At 43.7% G+C, this 21,925-nt stretch overlaps 1 protein-coding gene and 1 pseudogene across 1 annotated transcript in view; one reads left to right on the top strand and one right to left on the bottom strand.

Annotated features, from left to right (window-relative positions):
- ALPK3 (alpha kinase 3) overlaps positions 1-21,925 on the bottom strand; it is a 61,172-nt gene that overhangs the window by 12,728 nt on the left and 26,519 nt on the right. The window contains 4 exon segments of the mRNA XM_030931137.1: positions 919-954; positions 1,088-1,215; positions 1,608-1,755; positions 2,465-4,610. Of these exon segments, the coding sequence (XP_030786997.1) occupies positions 919-954; positions 1,088-1,215; positions 1,608-1,755; positions 2,465-4,610 (2,458 nt within the window).
- LOC115898010 lies at positions 8,416-8,533 on the top strand (annotated as a pseudogene).

Raw genomic sequence — 21,925 nt, 5'->3', positions numbered from 1 at the left:
TTGGCACTTCGGGAGGCCAACGCAGGCGGATCCTTTGAGGTCAGGAGTTTGAGACCAGACTGGCCAACATGGTGAAACCTGTCTCTACTAAAAATACAAAAATGAGCTGAGTGTGGTGGTGCACATCTGTAATCCCAGCTACCGGGGAGACTGAGGCACGAGAATTGCTTGAACCCAGGAAGCAGAGGTTGCAGTGAGCCAAGATCATGCCACTGCACTCCAGCCTGAGTGACAGTGAGACTCCATCTCAAAACAAAGTCACTAGTTGGATAAATGAGTGATTGAAAGAGTGAATGAATGAAGGAATTAATGCATTTGTTAGCAAGTATAGCTCTAAACATCTTTTCATCACTGGCTGCCTTCACAGTCCCAAGCCTTAGCCTGTCTCTTGCAAGAGCAGTACATATCCATCCCTATTTGAGCCCTTCAAATGTGTATCAAACTTTGCAGGTATTTCATGATCACCAGGAAGTTTGCTGAAAATGCAATGTTCCTAGGTCCTTCCTAGGTCATTAAAGATGTCCGTAGTGCAGCAGGGACCAGGAAACTGCATTTCTAACAGGTTCCCTGTGTGAATCTAATGCTGGGGTCCACAGAATACTGTGAGAAATCCTGGGTAGGAGCTGGCAGGACAAGACATGCCCTGGTGGCCAGTTCTGCCCTGGATCAAAGACTCTGACATGGACAAAGGGCACAAGGGTGAGCTAACTCCGGTGCAGTGGCCCCCTTGGCCACTTCTTCCCCCACAACCTTCTGATACAGCAGTCCTCCTCTATCATCTCTCCAAGTCATATCCTAAACTAGGAGGCAAAGGCGAGCAGTATGTGGATTGGGATCAGACTCCAAGCCCTTAAAGAGGGTCCTCCCTGCAGATGGCAGGGGTAGGACCACCCTGCCTTCCCCAGGGGGGCACCATACCTTCACCTTCTTCTCTGGAGATGAATCCTGACAACACTAGATACAGAAAAAGAAGAAAGCAGCGCCTTCAGGCTGCTGTGCCAAGAGACTGCCTTCTCTCAAAGATGACTGCTGCCCACCCCCCAGGAGCCAGGCCAGGCTGAGACCCCGGGCTGCGGGGCACACTCACCCTCAGGGCTGAGGCAGAAGTCGGTGGAGGCCGAGCCGTGCTCGTTGTGGATGGTGCACCGATACACGCCGCAGTCTACGGGGGAGGCCTGCACGATGGCCAAGGCCGCCGGCCCCTCATCCCCTGCGCTGCAGATTGGAGACCCTACTCATGAGGGCCATCGCCATGGCATGGGGGCAGACTGTGGTCCTAAGCATCCTTGGAGCCCACTCTCAGAGGCTGCTGAGAACCCCAGCTCTGAGAACTCTGGGGAAGCAGTGCAATTTCAGGGCCAAGAGCTGGTACTGAAGCCCACAGATCTGGTTTGCAGTCCTGACACTTACTAGCTGTGTGGCTTTGGACAAGTGGTTTAAAGAATGCTGAGCCTCCATTTTCTCATCTCTACTATGGAAATAAAAGGACCTCCCCTGGTTATTGTGAGGATTAATGAGGCGATAGGCTCAAAGCACTAGGACAGTGCCCAACAGTATTACTGCCATCAGGGAGCCAGGTCAGGTGATGGTGGTTATCGTTGGCTTACCTCCTGCCCACCTCGCCCACTGGGCACTGATCCTTGGCCCATGTCAAGACTGAGTCACTAAGAATGTTGAAAAACTGGCACCAGAGTTTCAGGCTACCGGAGGCATCAGGAAACTGCTCTACCCGAATCTTCCGGATGACCTGTGGGGCTGAGAGCAGGGTCCAGTCAAGAGGAGAATAACACCTCTCCGCTGGCCATATCCTTGCTTTCCTGGGTGTCCTTGGTGGAAAAGGCTGGGAGAAAACAGGATTCAAGTCTCCACACAGACCAACCAAGGTGCCTCACAGCCCCCAGGTGCTTCCTGCCTATATCTCAGGCTTCTGCCCTGACCCCCAAAGCACACATCTCAGCTAGACAGAAGCCCCTACTCCACCTTGGCCCCAGGCTGGGAGGGGCTCCTAGCTGAGGACCCACACAGCAGTTGAGACAGGAACTTCAGTTTGCATTCTAGGTCCCTAACTCTAGAAGCCCACATTTGAATCCTGTCCCCACCACTCTGTAATCATGCGACAACTCTGTAAAGGGGGATTGGTGATGATGGAGAACTAGAACGCTACTGAAGCCAGGCCCTGTGCTAAGCACTTCACCTATTCCATCCCATTTAAGCCTCACATCATTGCAAAGGTGGTACTGTTATTTCCACTTTGTGGAGTGGCAGAATCAAAACAAGAACTAGGCCTTTCAGATTCCAAAGGCTGTGAGAGAAGGGTACCTTTACCAAGGTAATTTGTGAATCCTGAGGAGGGATATGCTATCTGTCATGGGGTGGTGCTGTTAGCAGCAGCAGCGTGCTTTCCATGGCTCCATGGCGGCCCTGTCCTGTGACGCCGTCCCCCGCCTCCCTCCCCATTGCTCACCTTTCAGCAGGTCTTTGGCTTTCCTGGGCTTGGCCAGTGTCTCCTGCTTGCCTTCATCCAGGGCCAGCTCTGTGTTCAGACCGCCAGCCTTGGGGCTGGGGCTGAGGTCTCCTGCCGCCAGCTCCTCCTCTGCCCGAGGCACCTCCAGCATGCTCGCCTTTCTGCCCTGCGTAGGGGAGCGTCTCTCCCGCCCTGGAGTCCCTGGGGACCCAGGCACCAGGCTTTTCCTGGGCCCCCGGGGGGAAACCGTGGGGCTCTCTCTTTCTTCAGGTGTGGTCGCCTCCCCATCTCCTGCTGCTCTGACCTTAGGGAGAAATCTCTTCCTCCGGGCCCCTAGAGCCAGTTCCTCAGGTGTAGCTGCCGGGAGACCTGTCAGAGCCTCCCCTGGGAACTTCTCCTCTTGGGAGGGTTCCTGGGCTATGCTCTCTGTTGAGGGTCCCTGCCCAGGGACTGCCTGCCTACCTGCCTCCCCCAGCCGATCACCCATGCTGCTCTCCTGAGAGGCCCCCAGGAGGCCAGGCCCCTCAAGGGAAACCTCTCCCTCACCCTCACTGGCTCCTTCTGAGGCCAGCCCAGGGCCCTCCTCGTCTACCACAATGGCAGGGACCGTGAGGGAGCTGGGACCAGGACCCCAGGAGCCTCGGGCAGCAGCAAGGGCCTGGCGGCCAGCCTGCACCTCGTGGTCCAGGAGGCCAGTGAGGCGGCGGGAGGTACAGGGGCTCAGCAGCAGGGTCTGTGCACTCTGCACCAGGTGGTTGTTCTCCACACGCTCCAGGATACGCCTCGATGTCCGGGGACTCAGCCCAGCCACTTCCACAGTGGGTGTCAGAGTGGCTGAGGGCGCCAGACCTCCGGTAGCTGCCCCGACCTGGGACTCTCCCCCTGCTCCACTCGTCTCTGTGCTGGACAGCTTCAACAGCAGAAGCAGGTAGTTCTTCAGGGAATCTATGAGGCCAGGGTCACAGCTCCGGGGACCTGGGGTCCGCCCCTCCACATCTGATACCTGGGCATAGGCCCCCTCACTGCTGGTGGCCATGGTTTCTGGTGGGTGACTCTGAGTGGGGGTCCCTGGCCCCAGGTGCAGTGTTGGGGCAGAACTTATCAGGGCCTGATCCTCAGAGGGCAGGAAGGCAGCCGTGCTCCTGTGCTGAGAAGTCAGGGTACTGCTCGGCCCCTCCTTTGGGCTAGCAGTCAGCTCAGTTCCAGGAAGAGAAGGCATTGTGGGTACCTCCTGGCTCAGGCCAGCTGGAGGACAGCCACCCTGATCCACACACAGCACTCCCCCTGGCTGCTCCTCCTTGGGGTACTGGAACGGGCTGTCCTCCTGCTTGGCCTGGACTGGCCCTGATGACTGTGGCCCTTGGCATCTCTCTCCTCCCACCTGCTCCACACTCCCTTCATGCGGCGGTTGTGCTGGGAGCATGAGGTTCCCTGACAGGGGACCCAGCACAGTTTGCTCATGGTTCCTGGAGGCTGTTACTGCTGCCTCCTCAGATCTGGGTGGGAAACCAGGTTTTTCTGGGACACAAGACCCTTCTGGGATCTGTGTAAAACATTCAATACTCAGAGGAGCTCTAGGACCCTCTGTAGGTGGGAGTTCGGGGGTTCTGGATGGTGGGCCAAGGCTGGTCACTGCCTCCTGCTCTGACTGACCTTCCGTGGCTGTGGGCGCACTCCCCGCTGACTGCATCCTCTTCTCTTCCTGCATCCTTCTGTCTTCCTGTGTGCCCTCATCTGCCTGGGCCTTCCTGTCTTCCTGTACCTTCTCACCTGCCTGTGTTGTTTCTAGCTGTGTCTCTGCCCTTCCCTGTGTCACCATGACCTTCTGTGCACTCCTCTCTGACTGTGGCCTCTTACTTTCTTGTGTCCCAGCATCCACCTGTGTCTTCCTATCTGCCTGTGTCCTCTGGGCTGTCTGTGTTCCGTCTCCCCTGGTCCTTCCATCCACCTGTATCTTCCCATCTGCCTGCACATTCTTCTTGCTTCCAGTTCTCTGGTTAGCAGATGTTCTCCCATCCTCCTGGGTTTCCATATCGATGGATTCAAAGATACCTTGACTGCCAGAGGTGCTACAACCAATGGAAGCTACACCAGAGCTGCTGCTAGCCGACACAGTAGGAGCCATGGTTGTCTGGCATTCCAGGACCTGAGAACACGGGGACAAAAGCAAGGATTTAACTACATGGACATTCAGATCTCTTTCCAATCTGGCATCCCAGCCTCCTCTGACCTCATCCACAACTGCTCTGATGGGAATCTTGCTGCCTGGTTTCTCAGGCCCGCTGGAAGTTGGGAGGCAAAGACATGTGACAAATTCCCAAAGCCCCATCCATGCCCACCCACCCTAATCTCTGATCTCAGTATCTGGACTGGGGAATATCTAGCATCCAGACCCAGCTCTTGCCCTTCCCACCTCTTCCTGAAGAAATCCTGCCTTTCCTGAAAGACCTTGCTCATGGCTTATTCCACCCCTCACCCCTACCATATGAAGGAGAATATCCTCTCCCCAGGGCTCCCAGAGCAGTCCTTCTCCTGTGGCACTACTTGCCTTGGATAGAATTATGGGTGAAGTGAGACAGTGCCAAAGGATGTCCCAATAATGGCCTCAATGTCCCGGCATCCACCGGTAACATTGAGTGGTAATAATGGATGCCATCAAAGCAGAGAGGATTATAGTAATTCTGAATGGCATCTATGCCAGGAAATTAATGAAACATTATAATGTTACCCTTTTGAACATGTATTTGCAAAGCACTATGCTAGGCCCCTGTAGATGATATTACCCCACTTACTCCTCATACAGTATGACTACTTAGGAGAATCAGCCCCATTCTAGAGATAACAATGACAAGAAGGCATGCGATCTGTCCACCATCAGGTAGTCAGTAAGTGGCAGAGTTCAGATTTGCAGCTGGGTGTATTTCGCTCCGAATCCCAAGCTCTTTGTTGTTATATCATATTGCCACCCACTTTTAAAGGACTTCCTGTCAAACATGGTGGCGTTTAACAGTGATTTGCCTCTTTTCCTCCAAGATATCATCAAAACCACTAAAGTAAACATGAAATAAACAAAGCAAAATCCTTTGTTAGTGAACTGGAGGCAAATAAAACCTATTCTCAAAAAACAAACAAAAGGATAACGGCGGCCAAAAGCCAACAGATGCAGACACTGGGAAGCTGAGGAGGAGCAAAGTGATATGGGGAAATAAACAGGGCCACAGCTCAGCGCGTGGGGAGTGGAGCTGTTCAGCAGGTCTCAAGACGCTGGCAAAATCACAGCTACTGTAGACGAAAGTCTCATCCCGAGCTTATAAACCCATAAGTCCACATGCAACAAGAGCTGCAGGGTCATGGAGGCCTGGGTGGAAACTGGCCGAAGACACGGGAGCTGAGCAGAGCAGACAAGGAGAGGAGATGGAACGGAGGAGGCAGATCTCAGAAAACACTGGCAACTACACTCCTGAAGAAACCTCCGAAAAATTGCTAAGCCAAGAACATTATGTTTTAGCATACAAAGACTAAAGGAATACTGTTCCCACAGGCCCTGCTTGAGGAAATCACCAGGGAACAAATGTAGTCAACCAAAAGATGATTGAGGAAACAACAGCAAAAGAGCTGATGATAAGCACTAAATATATTTCACTTACATTAACATATATATTAATGCATATTAACATATAACTGTAGAAGCAAGACTAAAATCAAGTGGGGTTTAGAATGGCAAATCAGAATGTCAATGTTCTATGCCCTGACGATACAGATACAACAGAGCCAGCATGAAAGTGGAAAGGGGAAGAAAATAACCAAGTGAAGTAACTTCCTTGATTGTGTCACCTGTAAGAGCCAGGCACCAAAGACATTACTCAAAGCTGAAAAACCAAGTAACAGAAATAGAGGATATTTACCTACATAAAGATAATCACTTAGAAATCAAACTTTAGGTTAATATGAGATAGAAAATTAATGAAGGCCGGGCACGGTGGCTCAAACCTGTAATCTCAGCACTTTGGGAGGCCGAGGCAGGCAGATCACCTGAGGTCAGGAGTTTGAAACCACCCTGGCTAACATAGTAAAACCCCGTTTCTACTAAAAATACAAAAAATTAGCCAGGCATGGTGGCACGCGCCTGTAATCCCAGCTACTCTGAGGCTGAGGCAGGAGAATCGCTTGAACCCAGGAGGCAGAGGTTACAGTGAGCCAAGATTGCGCCATTGCACTCCAGCTTGGGCAACAAGAGTGAAACTCTGGCCCAAAAAAAAGAAGATGAATGAAGAAAATGCAGAGAAAAAGTGAAAACACTGTATCATTTTTCATCATAAAAAATTAGTAGAAACTGAGTGAACAGATGAAATAATTAATGGTATTATATAAAACTGAAATTATAACATAAAAATATTTTTAAATATCAGGACCACACACAAAATCAAAGCAATCAGATCACAAAATGAAAGACTTTAAAATATACATAATTAAAATGCATGTAAATTGAGTGTAGAATTTAAAGTTACTTTACTAAATTAGGAATTATCTAGTTTTTAAATTTTAAATTTTTAAATTTATTTTATATTTTAAAATTAGAGATGGGGTCTTGCCATGTTGGCCAGGGTAGTTTCAAACTCCTGGCCTCAAGCAACGCTCCCACCTGAGCCTCTTAAAGTGCTAGGATTATAGGTGTGAGCTACTGCACCCAACCTAAATTCAGAATTTTGAATCAATGGTATGGATGTGGGAAAAATTGGTTTGGCAAATAGCAGGAAAAAGTCTGGCTGAAGGATTTTTTTTTTCTGAGACAGGTTCTTGCCATCTTGCCCAGACTGGCATGCAGTGGCTATTCACAGGCAGGATTATAGCCTCAACCTATTGGGCTCAAGTTATCCTCCCACCTCAGCCTCCCAAATAGCTGGGACTACAGGCTGACTGAAGAATCTTTTTTTTTTTTTTTTTTTCTTTTGAGATGGAGTCTTTCTCTGTTACCCAGGCTGGAGTGCACTGGCATGATCTTGGCTGACTGGAAACTTTACCTCTTGGGTTCAAGCGATTCTCCTGCCTTAGCCTCATGAGTAGCTGGGATTACAGGTGTGTGCCACCACACCCAGCTAATTTTTGTATTTTTTAGTAGAGATGGGGTTTCGCTATGTTGGCCAAGCTGGTCTTGAACTCCTGGCCTCAAATGATCTACCCACCTCAGCCTCCAAAAGTGCTGGAATTATAGGCATGAATCACTGCACCCGGCCTGACTGAAGAATCTTAATAAAGATGCTCTTCCAACTTCTCTGACAACCAGATATTAACAGACAAAACTGCCTTGGTGCCAACAAACAGCAGTTAGTAATATATTACAGCCTCTTTTTTATCTTTTGATATTCTAGGATTAGAAAATATTTAAATAAAGACATAAGATCTATAAATCTACAAAGAAGGTGCAGACTGTGTATACAAGCCTGTTGCTGTTCACAAGACTCATGGAAATAGAACTTCTTGATGAAAGCTACCCTCACTCCTAACGCACTCTCAGCCAGATCAATCCCTCAGTTCTATTGAACCTACTTCTTCTTTATCTCAATATCCATTTCCTTCATCTCCACTGCAAACTGCCTAATCGGAGCTGCCAACAATTCTGTCTTGCCTGGACTACTGTAAAGCCTCCTAATTGATATCCATGACTTTAGTCTTTGCCTCTGCTAAACTCTTTTCCTCACTGCAGCCCAAATGACCTTTCCAAAACACAAACCTGACTGTAACACTCCCCTCTTAAAAAACCTTTCAATGGCTTACCATCACTGACAGGATAAAGTCAAAAAACCCTAGCTTCAAGGAGCAAAAAGTTTAATCACACAGTAGCCCCTTCTTATTCACGGTTTTGCTTTCCATGGTTTCAGTTAACTGTGGCCAATCTTGGTCTGAAAATATTAAATGAAAAATTCCAGAAAGAAACAATTGATAAATTTTATAGGTCATTTCAAAGAGGCTGTGAAACCAAGAGCTCTTAATGCTATGACCAAAGATGGAAGTTCTCTATAGGATGCCATGGCACTCGATGGTGGTATGTTTTCCTGTGGAGATTTAAGACTTAGGTGTTACATGACATAGTAATCCATGATTGTTGCCATGGGAGAGTTTTAAAGATTAACCAAAGTAAAAAGAAAAAACAAATTGTAAAATTTGTGCTGTTTTGAGCAGCAAGATAAAATCTCATGCCACCCCACGTGGGATGTGAAACAACCCTTTGTCCAGTATAGTCACAAGGTATACACTAGGCTGCCCATTACCCATTAAGTAGCTGTCTTGTTACCAGATCAACTGTCCTGGTATCTCAGGGCTTGAGTGCAAGTAATCATTATTTTACTTAATAAATGGCCCCAAAGCGCAAGAGTAGTGATGCCAGCATATTACTATAGTTGTTCTATTTTATGATTATGGTTGTTAATCTCTTAAGGTGCCTAATTTATAAATTAAACTTTATCATAGGTGTGTATGTATAGGAAAAAACATAATATATGTAGGGTTTGGTACTATCCACAGGGTCAGGCATCTGCTGGGGATCTGGGGAAGTATCTTTTGTGGATAAGGTGGACTGCTGTACTCTCTTGGCCAGGGTTACAGGCATCGCACAGCCTCTACAGATGGCAATTTGACATTATCTATTAAAACTAAAAATACTTATACTCTTTAACCCAAAAATTCCATTCCTAGGAATTTATCATACAGGTATACCTTCATGTGCAGATGGACTTATATACAAGGATATTTACTGCAGCATTGTTTATGATAGCAATAGACTAGGAATCACCTAAATTCCAACAATACAGGACTGATCCAATGAATTATGGTATATCCACATTCCAAATAAATAAAACAAATATCCAAATAAAAAAGCAAGGTAAAGGATAGAAAATATAATATGCAACCTTTGTGTGGAAAATACACAGACACACACACACATTTTCAAATGTTAAAGAAAACAGCTCTGGAAGGATGCCCAAAGAACCTGCTTTGGCAACTGCCTTCAGGAAGAGGCAGTGGGGATAGGGAAGTGGGGAGACTTAATATTCTCTATATATCTTTTGTACTTTTTGAATTTTATACCTTGTGCATGTGACATATAGTTAACAAAAATACAATTAAAAATGAAAGTATATATGGAAATCAATGCTTGTGTGATCAGTGAGGCCTGTCCCTCAGCAAGAGTCCCAGATCTGTCTCTCCAGGTTCATCTCTTGGGTCCCTCCGCCCAACACTAACTTCTGTACTGACAAATGTGCTATTTTGTAACTCCTTTATGTATTTTTTTCTGTGCCAGACATTCTCACCTTTCTCCTTGCCCTCCTGAAGGACTCCTTCTCATCCTTGAAGACCTCATTCAAGTTTCTTTTCTTCTTTAAAGACTTCCTGAGTTCTCTCCTCTACCCCAAAAAACGTTAGTGGCCTCCATAGCAAATTTACCTAATTCCATCATTATACCCCCATTCTGTGTGGTAGTTATTTATTTCATGCATATGTCACCTGCTAATCTGTGAACTCTTCCCCTCTGAAGAGGGCCCAATGCAGGCCTAGGAGTTGGAAATCAATAAATACATGGTGGATGACTGAATATTCTCTGTACAATTCTACAAGGGCTGACCCCTCTTACTAAACATTATGACAGAGTGTGTGTGTGTGTGTGTGTGTGTGTGTGTGTGTGTGTGTGTACATCTATATCTGGAACTGTGTAAAGATATGAGAAGGAATGTCATATATTTCTTAAAAATAAAAATGGTGTGAGCAGAATGAACCTAGTTGGCTCTATGTAAGCTTTTTTACTACAAGTGATACTAGTAGGTTTAATTTGCCATCCTGTCTTCTTCCCTCTTCCCTCATAAATTCTCAGATATTAAGGACTCAGTCTATGGCCAGGTATGGTTGCTCATGTCTAGAATCCCAGTGCTTTGGGAGGCCACTGTAGGAAAATTGCTTGAGGCCCAAAGTTCAAAACCAGCCTGGCAACACAGCAAGACCCTGTCACTACAAAAACACAAAATACTTAGCCAGGTGTGATGGCATATGCCTGTAGTTCTAGCTACTCTGGAGGCTGAGGTGGGAGAGTTGCTTGAGCCCAGGAGTTGGAGGCTGCAGTAAGCTATGATCACACCACTGCACTCCAGCCTGGGCAATAGAGTGAGACCCTGTCTCTTCAAATAAAAACATAAAAATAAAAATAAAAAGTTTTATTCACCTTTGCATCCTTCACAGTGCCAAACACATAAGGGAAAGAACAGGAAAGAACAACTGAATGAAAAGTAGTATGGTTTACAACCTTCTAAGGGGTCATGGCCCTGGAATGCTGGTTTGGGAGAGCAAGGGACAAAACCAGGACCTTAACAGGGATGGGGCAGGGTAGTCACTTTTGCAGAAGTTTTGGTAGTTTGTAATTTTTAAATAATTGCTGTATTTCATGTAAGTTGTTAAACTTATGTGCAGTTTTTCATAGTAGTCTTTTTTTTTACCCTGTCAATCCTTACAGGGGCTGTAGTGATAGCCCCTCTTTCATTCTTAATACTTGTATTTTGTGTCTTCTTTTTTTTTTTCTATGTAAGTCTTGCCAGAGGTTTATTGATATTATTTATCTTTTCAAATAACTAGCTTTGGGTTTATTTTCTCCACAGTTTTCCCGGTTTTAGTTTTACTATTTTCTGTTCTTTTCTATCTATTTGCTTTGGGTTTTTTTCTCTTCTTTTTCTAGTTTTCTAAGGTAGGAACTCAGGTTATTGATATTTCAGATCTTTTTTTCTTTTCTAATATAAAAATTTTAATGCTATACATTTTCCTCAAGGCACTGATTTAGCAGCATCCAACATTTTGGTATGTTGTATTTTCACTTTCATTCAATTTAAAATGTTTTCTTATTGGCCTTAGGACTTCTTTCTTGGCCCATAAAAGTATGTTCTTTTTTTAAAAGTGTTTAGAAATTTTTCTATTACCTTTCTGTCATTGATTTCTAGTTTAATTTCATTTTGATCAGAGTGCATACTTTGTATTATTTCAATTACTTCACATTTGTTAAGATTTATATTATGACCCAGGATATGATCTATTTTGGTGAATATTTTATATGCACTTGAAAAGAATGAGTATTCTGTTGTTACACAGAGTATTCTATATATGTCTATTAGACAGTTGGTTGATAGTGCCATTCAGTTCTTTCATACCCTTACTGATTTTCTATCTACTAGTTCTATTGATTACTGAGAGAGCAGTGTTAAAGTCTCCAACTATAATTGTTGTTTTCTCTATTTCTCTTTTCAATTCTGTCAGGTTTTGCTTCGTGTATTTTGAAGGTATGTTGTTAGGTGCATACACATTTTTTATTGTTATGTCTTCTTGAATTGACCCTTTTATCATTAGATAGTTCACTATTTTTCCCTTAGTAATTTTTGTTTGTTTGTTTGTTTGTTTGTTTTTGAGACAGAGTTTTGCTCTTGTTGCCCAGGCTGGAGTGCAATGGCATGATCTCGACTCAATGCAACCTCCGCCTCCCGGGTTCAAGTGATTCTCCTGCCTCAGCCTCCCAAGTAGCTGGGATTACAGGCATGCACCACCACACCTGGCTAATTTTTGTATTTTTAGTAGAGATGAGTTTTCTCCATGTTGGTTAGGCTGGTCTCAAACTCCCGACCTCAGGTGATCTGCCCGCCTTGGCCTCCCCAAGTGCTGGGATTGCAGGCGTGAGCCACTGTACCCAGCCAGTAATTTTCTTTCCTCAGAAGTCTACTCTGTCTGATACTAATATTGCCATTCCAGCTTTCATCTGATTAGTGTTTGCATGATATATATTTTTCTATTATTTTACTTGTAACTGATCTATATCATTAAATTTGAAGTGGATTTCTTATCAACAGCATCAAGTTGGGAAAGTTTTTCTGGTCCTGTCTCACAATCTGTCATTTAATTGATACGTTTAGACCATTTATATTTAATATAATTATTTATAGGTTTAGATTTTGCTCAATAATTTTATTATTTGTTTTCTATTTGTTTCCTCTCTTTTTCCTTCCTGTATTTCCCTATTCTTGCCTCATTTTAGATTAGAACATCTTTTAGTATTCCACTTTAACTTATATAGTGTGATTTTTACTATATCTCTTTGTGTAGTATTTTTGTTGTTGCTCTAGGGCTTATAATATACATACTTAACTTTCCACAGTCTACTCAGAGTCAGTATTTTACCACTTCAGGTGCCATACAGTAATCTCACCACCATATAGGTTTCTTTACCCTATACCCCTTTATGTTATATTTGTCTTATATATTACATTTGCATGCATTAAAAACCCTCCAGCAGATAATGTATTTTTTTTAACTTTTTACCTTCAAACATATTTTAAAGAAATCAAGATGAAATGATCTATTATATTTACCAGGATATTTACCATTTCCATTGCCCTTCCTTCATTCTTGATGTTTCAGGTTTCCTTCTGGTATTATTTCCTTTCTGTATGAAAAATTTACTTTAGCAATTCTTTTTTTTTTTTTTTTTGAGACTAAGTCTGGCTCTATCACCCAGGCTGGAGTGCAGTGGTACAATCTCAGTTCACTGCAACCTCAGCCTCCTGGGTTCAAGTGATTCTCTTGCCTGAGCCTCCTAAGTAGCTGGGATTACAGGTGCTCCCCACCACACCTGGCAAATTTTTTTTGTATTTTTAGTAGAGAAGAGGTTTCACCATGTTGGCCAGGCTGATCTCGAACTCATGACCTCAGGTGAGTCTGCCTCAGCCTCCCAAAATGCTGGGATTACAGGCATGAGCCACAGCTCTCAGCCTAGCAATTCTTCTAGAACAATTCTTCTACATTCTGCTGACAATGTAGTCTCTTGTTTTTTCCATTATCTGAGAATGTCTTTATTTCACTTTCAATACTTCAAGATATTTTTGCTGAATGTAGAATTATAGGTTGAAAGTTCTTTTTATTTCAGCATTAAAAAAAAATATATGTTGTTCCACTTCCTTTTGGCCTCCATTGTTTCTGATGAGAAATCTGCAGTCATTCAAATCATTGCTCCCCTATAAATAATGTATTACTATAAATAATGTATTACGTTTCTCTGGCTACTTCCAAGAATTTTTCATTGTCTTTACTTTCCAACAGTTTGGCTATGAGGTTTCTGGATATGGAATTCTATGGGCTTTTCCTGTTTAGAGTTTGCTGAACTTCTTGATCTATAGGTTTGTGACTTTTGCCAAATTTTGAAAGTTTTCAGCCATTATTCCTTCACGTATTTTTTTTTCCACACCACTGTCTTTCTCTTTCTGATTATCCAGTGACACAAGTGTTAGACTTTCTGATACTGCACCACAAGTCTCTGAGGCTCTGTTCATTGATTTTTCTGATTCTCTCTCTCTCTCTCTCTCTCTCTCTCTCTCTCTCTCTCTCTCTCTCCCCCTCTCTCTCTCTCCCTCTCTCTCCCTCCCTTCCTCTCTCTCTCTCTCTGTGTGGGCATATGTGTTCAGATTGAATAATTTCTATTGCTTTAACTTCAAGTTCACTGACTTTTCCCTGTCATCTATCATTCTGTTGTTGTGCTCAACCAGTGAGTCTTTTTATTCAGTTATTGTAATTTTCAGTTCTAAAATTGCTATTTGGGGCTGAGGTGGGTGGATCACCTGAGGTCAGGAGTTCAAGACCAGCCTGGCCAACACAGTGAAACCCCCATCTGTACTAAAAATACGAAATTAGCCAAGTGTAGTGGCACACATCTGTAATCCCAACTTCTCCCTCAGGAGGCTGAGGCAGGAGAATCTCTTGAACCCAGGAGGTGAAGGTTGCAGTGAACCGAGATCATGCCACTGCAGTGTGCCAGGCACTCCAGCCTGAGCAACAAGAGCAAAACTCTGTCTCAAAAAAATAAAAAATAAAAATAAAATAAAATTGATATTTGGTTCTTCATATCTTTTACCTCTTTTTGTTTTTTTTTTTTTTCTTTTGAGACAGGGTCTCACTTTGTCCAGGCTGGAGTGCAGTGGCGTGATCTTGGCTCACTGCACCCTCAACATCCTAGGCTCAAGTGATCCTCCCACCTCAGCCCTGCAAATAGTTCAGCCTACAGGCACACGCCACCACACCCAGCTAATTTTTTTGTATTTTTTGTAAAGACAGGGTTTTGCCATGTTCCCCAGGCTAGTCTTTTACCTCTTTGCTGAGACTTTCTATCTTTCCATTTGTTTCCAGAGTATTCACCCTTACTTGCCACATTTTTATAGTAAAGTCAGATGATTTTAAAGTCAGATGATTCTAACATCTGTGTCACTGTGGCACTGGCACTCTTTGATTGTCTTTCCATGCAAGTGGAGATTTTCATGATTTTTCATATGCCATATAACTTTTATTGTATTTGGACATTTTAAATATTACAAGACTCTGATTCTTGTTTAAATCTTATGGAGAGTATTAACAGCTTTGTCTTGGAAGGCAATCTACCTAGTTGTGTTCAGGCTACAAATTTCATTCAGGCCTCTGAGGTTATAGCTTCAATCTCGGCTATATTTTCCAAGCCTTTCCGGTGCTATTTGGGGTTTTCTTATTGTTGTTGTCTTGTTTTTGAGATGAAGCTTTACTCTGTCACCCAGGCTGGAGTGCAATGGCACAATCTCAGTTCACTGCAACCTCTGCCTCCCAGGTTCCTGGGTTCAACCAATTCTCCCACCTCAGCCTCCCAAGTAGGTAGGACTACAGGCATGTGCCACCATGCCTGGCTAAGTTTTTGTATATTTAGTAGAGAAAGTGTTTCACTATGTTGGCCATGCTAGTCTTGAACTCCTGACCTCAAGTGATCTGCCTGCCTCGGCTTCCCAAAGTGCTGGGATTACAGGCATGAGCCACCACACCCGGCCTGCAGGGCTATTTGGATCCACCATGTGTGTGTGCCACCCAGTGGCCAGTGTGGGACTTGAATGATGGTTCATTAGTCTTTTTATTCTCAAAGTTTTTTATTCTCCAAGTATTTCATTCTCAAAGTTTTTCATATGCTCTTCAGAATCAGATCCATGCAGAAACAGCTTGGGAATGAGCCCAGAAATGTAAAAAGAGTTTATAAACCCAGAGGTCATTAATGATTCTCAGAGGTCATTTTCCCAAGCTTTTCCCTCTCCATAGTTTCCCCCATAGGGCCCCCTTTTTCAGTCCTCTGTCCAAATAGCTGGAGCTTCTTTTACTCCTCTCTGCCACATACTTTCACACATGAGTGTGTGATCTGGACCAAGGAAGAGACCCAGGAGAAAAAAAAAAGGAACAGGGGCTTGTCCCACTCTTAGGATCACAGCTCCTCTGATTGGAGGGGGAAGATTCTCTTCTCTTAAAAGTTTTAGGTGCCTGTGGCCTCTACTGCTACCACTGTCACTGCCAAGAAATCTCTTTTCCATTCCTGAAGCCTGATCTAGAGAGCTTCTGGAGCTCTCTCTGCCCATGTTAATGTTTACATCTGGGTTTCAGACAGCATTAAGACTAGGCCAGGAAATGCCAGAGGCGGGGGGGGGGAGTAAACACTGTAGGTTCAGTGGTACTTTGAGTTCTGGTCTTCATCCCCAATCTGTCCGTGACTATTTGCTTTTCAAAGTTGTCAAGTAGGTGTATCATATATTTTGCCTAAATTTTTGGCTGCATTCAGTGGGGGATACAGAATGGAGTGTATTTACTCTATCTTATCCAGAAATGAAACTGCCATAACCATAATAAATAATATTAGTTATTGTATTTTTCAATCCCAGAATTCTATTGATTCATTTTCAGGTCTTTTCCACCATTTTTTTTTTTTTTTTTTTTTTTTTTGAGACAAGTCTCACTCTGTTGCCCAGGCTGAAGTGCAGTGGCGTGATCCCAGCTCACTGCAACCTCTGCCTCCTGGGTTCAAGCGATTCTCCTGTCTCAGCCTCCTGAGTAGCTGGGATTACAGACATGCATCACCACACCCAGCTAATTTTTGTATTTTTAGCAGAGACAGGTTTTGCCATGTTGGCCAGGCTAGTCTTGAACTCCCGACCTCAGGTGATCCACCTGCCTCAGTCTCCCAAAGTGCTGGGATTACAGGCATGAGTCACTGCGCTTGGCCTTTTCCACTTTTTATAGTTTCTAGGTATTTGGTGAAATTTGCAATCTTGTCTTTTATCTCCTTCAATATATGAAGGAGGCAAACTAATTTTAATTTTACAATTCACGTCTAATAATTCCAAAAGTTGGAAACCTGTGGGGCAATTTCTTTCTTTTCTTTTCTTTTTTGAGACAGAATCTCACTGTCACTGAGGCTGGAGTGCAGTAGCACAATCTCAGCTCACTGCAACCTCTGCTTCCCAGGTTTAAGTGATTTTTGTGCCTCAGCCTCCCAAGTAATTGAGATTACAGGCATGTGCCACCATACTTGGCTAATTTTTGTTTTTTGTTTTTTGGGTTTTTTTGAGATGGAGCCTCACTCTGTCACCCAGGCTGGAGTGCAGTGGCGCAATCTCAGCTCACTGCAACCTCTGTCTCCCGGGTTCAAGCAATTCTCTGCCTCAGCCTTCCAAGTAGCTGGAATTACAGGCACCTGCCACCACCACGCCCAGCTAATTTTTGTATTTTTAGTAGAGACAGGGTTTCACCATCTTGGCCACACTGGTCTTGAACTCCTGACCTTGTTATCCACCCACCCCAGCCTCCCAAAGAGTTGGGATTATGGGCGTCAGCCACCACGCCTGGCCTAATTCTTGTATTTTTAGTAGAGACAGGGTTTCACCACATTGGCCAGGCTGGTCTCGAACTCCTGGCTTCAAGTGATCCGCCCACTTCAGCCTCCTAAAGTACTGGGATTACAAGCATGAGCCAGTGTGCCCAGCAACCTGTGGGCCAATTTCTATCTTCTGTAGACTTATCTTCATTTTATGCTGAATATTACATTTGAAATACTTTTTAAAAATAATTTGAGGCTTAAGATGATGCTGTCATCCTCCAGATATGATTTTTGTTTGCTTCTGCCAGGTGCCTGAGGGCACTAAGTATCTTGAACCACCTAATTCTAATTTCAGGGATTGAGATATTTCTTACCACGTGACTTGGAGTTCGTCAATACCTCAATACTGTGAGAGTAATTTACTTGATTCCCCTTTCTCCCAGGGTACAAACCTTCAGAATCCCAACCCAAAACCCAGGGGGCTTACAAGGACTCCCACTCTTGAGACCATGGGCTCTAATTTTTGTCTCCTTAGTCTCATGAGACTATCTAAACTATTGCTCAGTCTCTCATTCTCCTCTTCTGGCATAGGAAATACCTCCCAGGACAAAAGCTGTGTCAAATGCTGGGACTACCATTCTAGATTTCCTTCTCCTCCCAGATCCTGGCCCAGTAATTCTTCACTTTGTCAGCTCTCCAGTGCCTTCAAGCAGATATTTTTATATTTTGTCTAGCTTTTCTAGTTGTCCTCAGTAGTTGAATTATGTAAGCCAGCACTACCAGAAGCTGATATTGAATAACTGTTAGTTCTCTTCCTTTTCTGTGTCACTCTTGGCCTTAGATAATGTTACAATTGGTGCTAAACAAACCAAAGCAGTACACAAGACATAGAAAGGAAGAAAAAATGTTGAGAAGCTTTCAATGCATTTAGGCATCAAAATTAGGATAGGCTGGTTTTACATTCCCTCTCTAGCCCACAATCTCACCTTTGTTTCATGCTATTCATCCTTCCCAGAATGTCTTCCTTTTTCTCTTTCAGCTAATTCCTTTCACCTGGGAATATTATCTTTTATATTTTAAAATTATATTAATTTTTTTTAATATGGCATTTCCCATAATAAATCTATACATGATGCCAACCAGTCTGGCCTCTTCCTAGATGCCTTCCCTGGTGACTCCAGACCACACCGTTCTCCCTCTCTGAAAGTCCTCTGTTATCATTCACCACATCCTCTTTGCACTTCTTTCTAGTGAGTCCAGTCCCCTCAATTCAGTAGATAATTCTTCAAGGCAAGGATCATGTCTCTCCTTAATCTCCCTCCAGCTCTCAAAAGATATTTACATCCATGTCCTCCCTGAAAACTAAAGAGCCCTGATTGTGAGAGCAGAGTTCCCATGCCTTGGGAAGATCATCCTCAGGACCTTCAAGGCTTCTCAAAAAGAGACACTTAGGTCTCAAAGCATTCAGCAGGGCTCTCCCACACCTACATGGTCCTCTCCGAGGATTTTGGCAGATGGGGCATTCTACCTTGTTCCCCTATGTACCTCAGCTCCAGAGATCTGAGGCAGTCCCAGGAAAAAAAAAAAATCTCATAAAAAGCAGACTTCGAGGGCATTGAAGGCCAGTTTCCATTCATCAGCTACCTCCTGCCCAGAGAGAGAGCTATGTGAACAGCATGCCTGGGCTGGAGGAGAAGCAGACATTCTTAACAACTCAAGATGCCCCAGCTCTACCATCTGTTCCTCATCCATACCCATGAGAGACGCCTAACTCGAGCTTCCAGAGGTACCCCTGTTCCCAGGAAAGAAAATCAAGACAGAGTAAAAGGGCACTGGCATAATATCCCAGAAACAGGGACCCCGAAAGTAACAAACCCTAACAAGAGAAATGCCAGGCTCAAATGAATTAAAAAACAAACAGAACTTAAAAAGAGAGATGAGAAAGAAGATTTGGATCATGGAAATAGAGACTGTGGTCCCAAATGAGAAGGCTAAATACTAAGGTTTTCGTTCTTCCAAAGTTTTACTAAAAGCCCATTCAAAATACAAATATGCCTTTAGTTATCCACGAAAGGATTTAACAGGCTTTATAATCTTGTTATATGTAATTCATGACTATTTAAAAAATGGTGAACAAAAAATTATAAAGTAAAAAACAATGGTATCTGGGAGTTTGGAGAATTTCAAACAATGATTCTACAGTTTTCCTAGAGGAATAAACAAGGGATAATAGTTAAGAAAAAATTTTAAAGGAAAGTAAGAGAAGAACTTGCCCTGCCAGAAATCAAACCTGTAAAAATTCTAACAAGATTGTCTTATAAAAAATCAACACACAGATGAATGGATTATGACAGATGTATGTGCAGGAATTAAAATTGGCTCTAGTATGTATAAGAATTAGTATATCAGGAAAGAAAAACAAAATAATAGATATGGTTTTAATATTCCACAAATAATGTTGAGGAAAATTACGTATTAGTCAAAAATCAAGCCAGAGACTGATGCTATATTATACACCCAAATAAATTTCAGATTAATTTAAAAATCAAATGAAGGAATTCAAACAACAAAAATTAGTAAAAATACAGATTACTACTTAATCTAAGACTAGGGAAGGAAAGCATAAAAACTATGAAAAAAAGGGTTAAAATATTCGTACTATACCATCTCTTATATAGTCATTAAAAATAAAGTTCTTTTGAAGATTTTTTAGAAATCATGGAAAATGCTCATGAAATGATGAGAAGAAAGCAGGATAATCACGCCTTCAATCCTAGCACTTTGGGAGGCTAAGGCAGATCATGAGGCCAGGAGTTCAAGACCAGCCTGGCCAAAAAGGGTGAAACCCCGTCTCTACTAAAAATACAAAAATTAGCCAGGCATGGTGGTGTGCGCCTATAATCCCAGCTACTAAGGGGCTGAGGCGGGAGAATTGCTTGAACCCAGGAGGTTGAGGTTGCAGTGAGCTGAGATCATGCCACTGTACTCCAGCCTAGGCTACAGAGCAAGACTCCATCTAAAAAAAAACAAAAAAAGAAGAAGAAAGAAAGAAAGCAGGATATAAAACTGGATCAGAATAAAATGCATATTAAGTGGTTAAAAAGGCCAGCACAGTGGCTCACACCTATAATTCCGGCACTTTGGGAGGCTGAGGCGGGCAGATCACCTGAGGTCAGGAGTTTGAGACCAGCGTGGCCAACATGGTGAAACCCTGTCTTTACTAAAAATGCAAAAAATTACTCAGGCGTGGTGGCAGGCGCCTCTAATCCCAGCTACTCGGGAGGCTGAGGCAGGAGAATCGCTTGAACCTGGGAAGCGGAGATTGCAGTGAGCCAAGACCACGCCACTGCACTCCAGCCTGGAGTGCAGACTCCAGAGATAGAGCAAGTCTCTGTCTCAAAAAAAAAAAAAAAAAAAAGTATAAAAAACTACATAAACTACATATACACATAAAAAGATTGGTAGATACACCAAGATATCCCTTCATCTCTTGGGTGATAGTCATCTCTGGATGGTAGATAATAGGTGGATTTTTACTTTCTTTTTTCTTTCTTTATTTCTTCTTTTTTGAGATGGAGTTTTGCTCTTGCTGCCCAGGCTAGAGTGCAATGGTGCAATCTCAGCAACCTCTGTCTCCTGGGTTCAAGTGATTCTCCCACCTCAGCCTCCCGAGTAGCTGGGATTACAGGCACCCACCACCACCCCCAACTAAATTTTGCTTGTATTTTTTTTAGTAGAGATGGGGTTTCACCATGTTGGCCAAGCTGGTCTCGAAATCCTGACCTAGGTGATCTACCCGCCTTGGCTTCCCAAAGTGCTGGGATGACAGGCATCACTGTGCCTGGCCTTTACTTTCTACTTCAAGTTTTCAGAGTTTCCTCCATATTTTCTACTATGACCATTTTTTAAATAATAAAAATATAACTTTTTTTTCAAAAAAATTTGGCAGGATGAGAGTATGAAAAAACAGACCAGGCTGTTTTATCACACCTGTAATAGCAGCACTTTGGGAGGCCAAGGTGAGAGAATCACTGGAGCCCAGGAGTTCGAGACCAGCTTGGGCAACATGACAACACCCTGTCTCTATATAAAATTTTTTAAAAAAGAAAAAAATAGCCAGGCATGGCAGCACATGCCTGTAGTCTCAGGTACGGAACCTGGGAGGCTGAGGCAGGAGAATCGCTTGAGCTCAGGAGGTTGAGGCTGCAGTGAGCCATGATCACACCACAGCACTTCAGCCTGGGTGACAAACAAAGCAAGTTCCTGTCCCAAATAAAAAAAAATCAAATTCATCCACTAAAAAGCAACAGCTTAAAAGTATACATACATAGATGTTAAACACGTTTCACATGTATGACCTATGTAACAATTATTTTAAGTTAAAAAAAAAAAACAAGGTTTTTGGCTTTGTTCTGCATCTGTGGGTGGTTTTTTTTTTTTTTGGTTTGGTGTTTTTTTTTTTTTTTTTTAAGACATAGTCTCTGTAGCCCAGACTGGAGTGCAGTGGCGCAGTCTCGGTTCACTGCAACCTCCGCCTCCCAGGTTCTAGCAGTTCTCCTGCCTCAGCCACCCAAGTGGCCAGAATTATAGGCACATGCCACCACACCCGGCTAATTTTTTGTATTTTTAGTAAAGATGGGGTTTCACCATGTTGGCCAAGTTGGTTTCAAACTCCTAACCTCAAGTGATCCACCTGCTTCGGCCTTCCAAAGTGCTGGGATTACAGGTGTGAGCCACCACGCCCGGCCTAACCATGGGGTTTTTGTAGGAGCAGTGGAACCAACACAGAC

Source organism: Rhinopithecus roxellana, chromosome 5 (genome assembly GCF_007565055.1).
Source record: "Rhinopithecus roxellana isolate Shanxi Qingling chromosome 5, ASM756505v1, whole genome shotgun sequence".
NCBI classification, from domain to species: domain Eukaryota; kingdom Metazoa; phylum Chordata; class Mammalia; order Primates; family Cercopithecidae; genus Rhinopithecus; species Rhinopithecus roxellana.
This window is presented reverse-complemented; position numbering and strand designations above follow the sequence as displayed.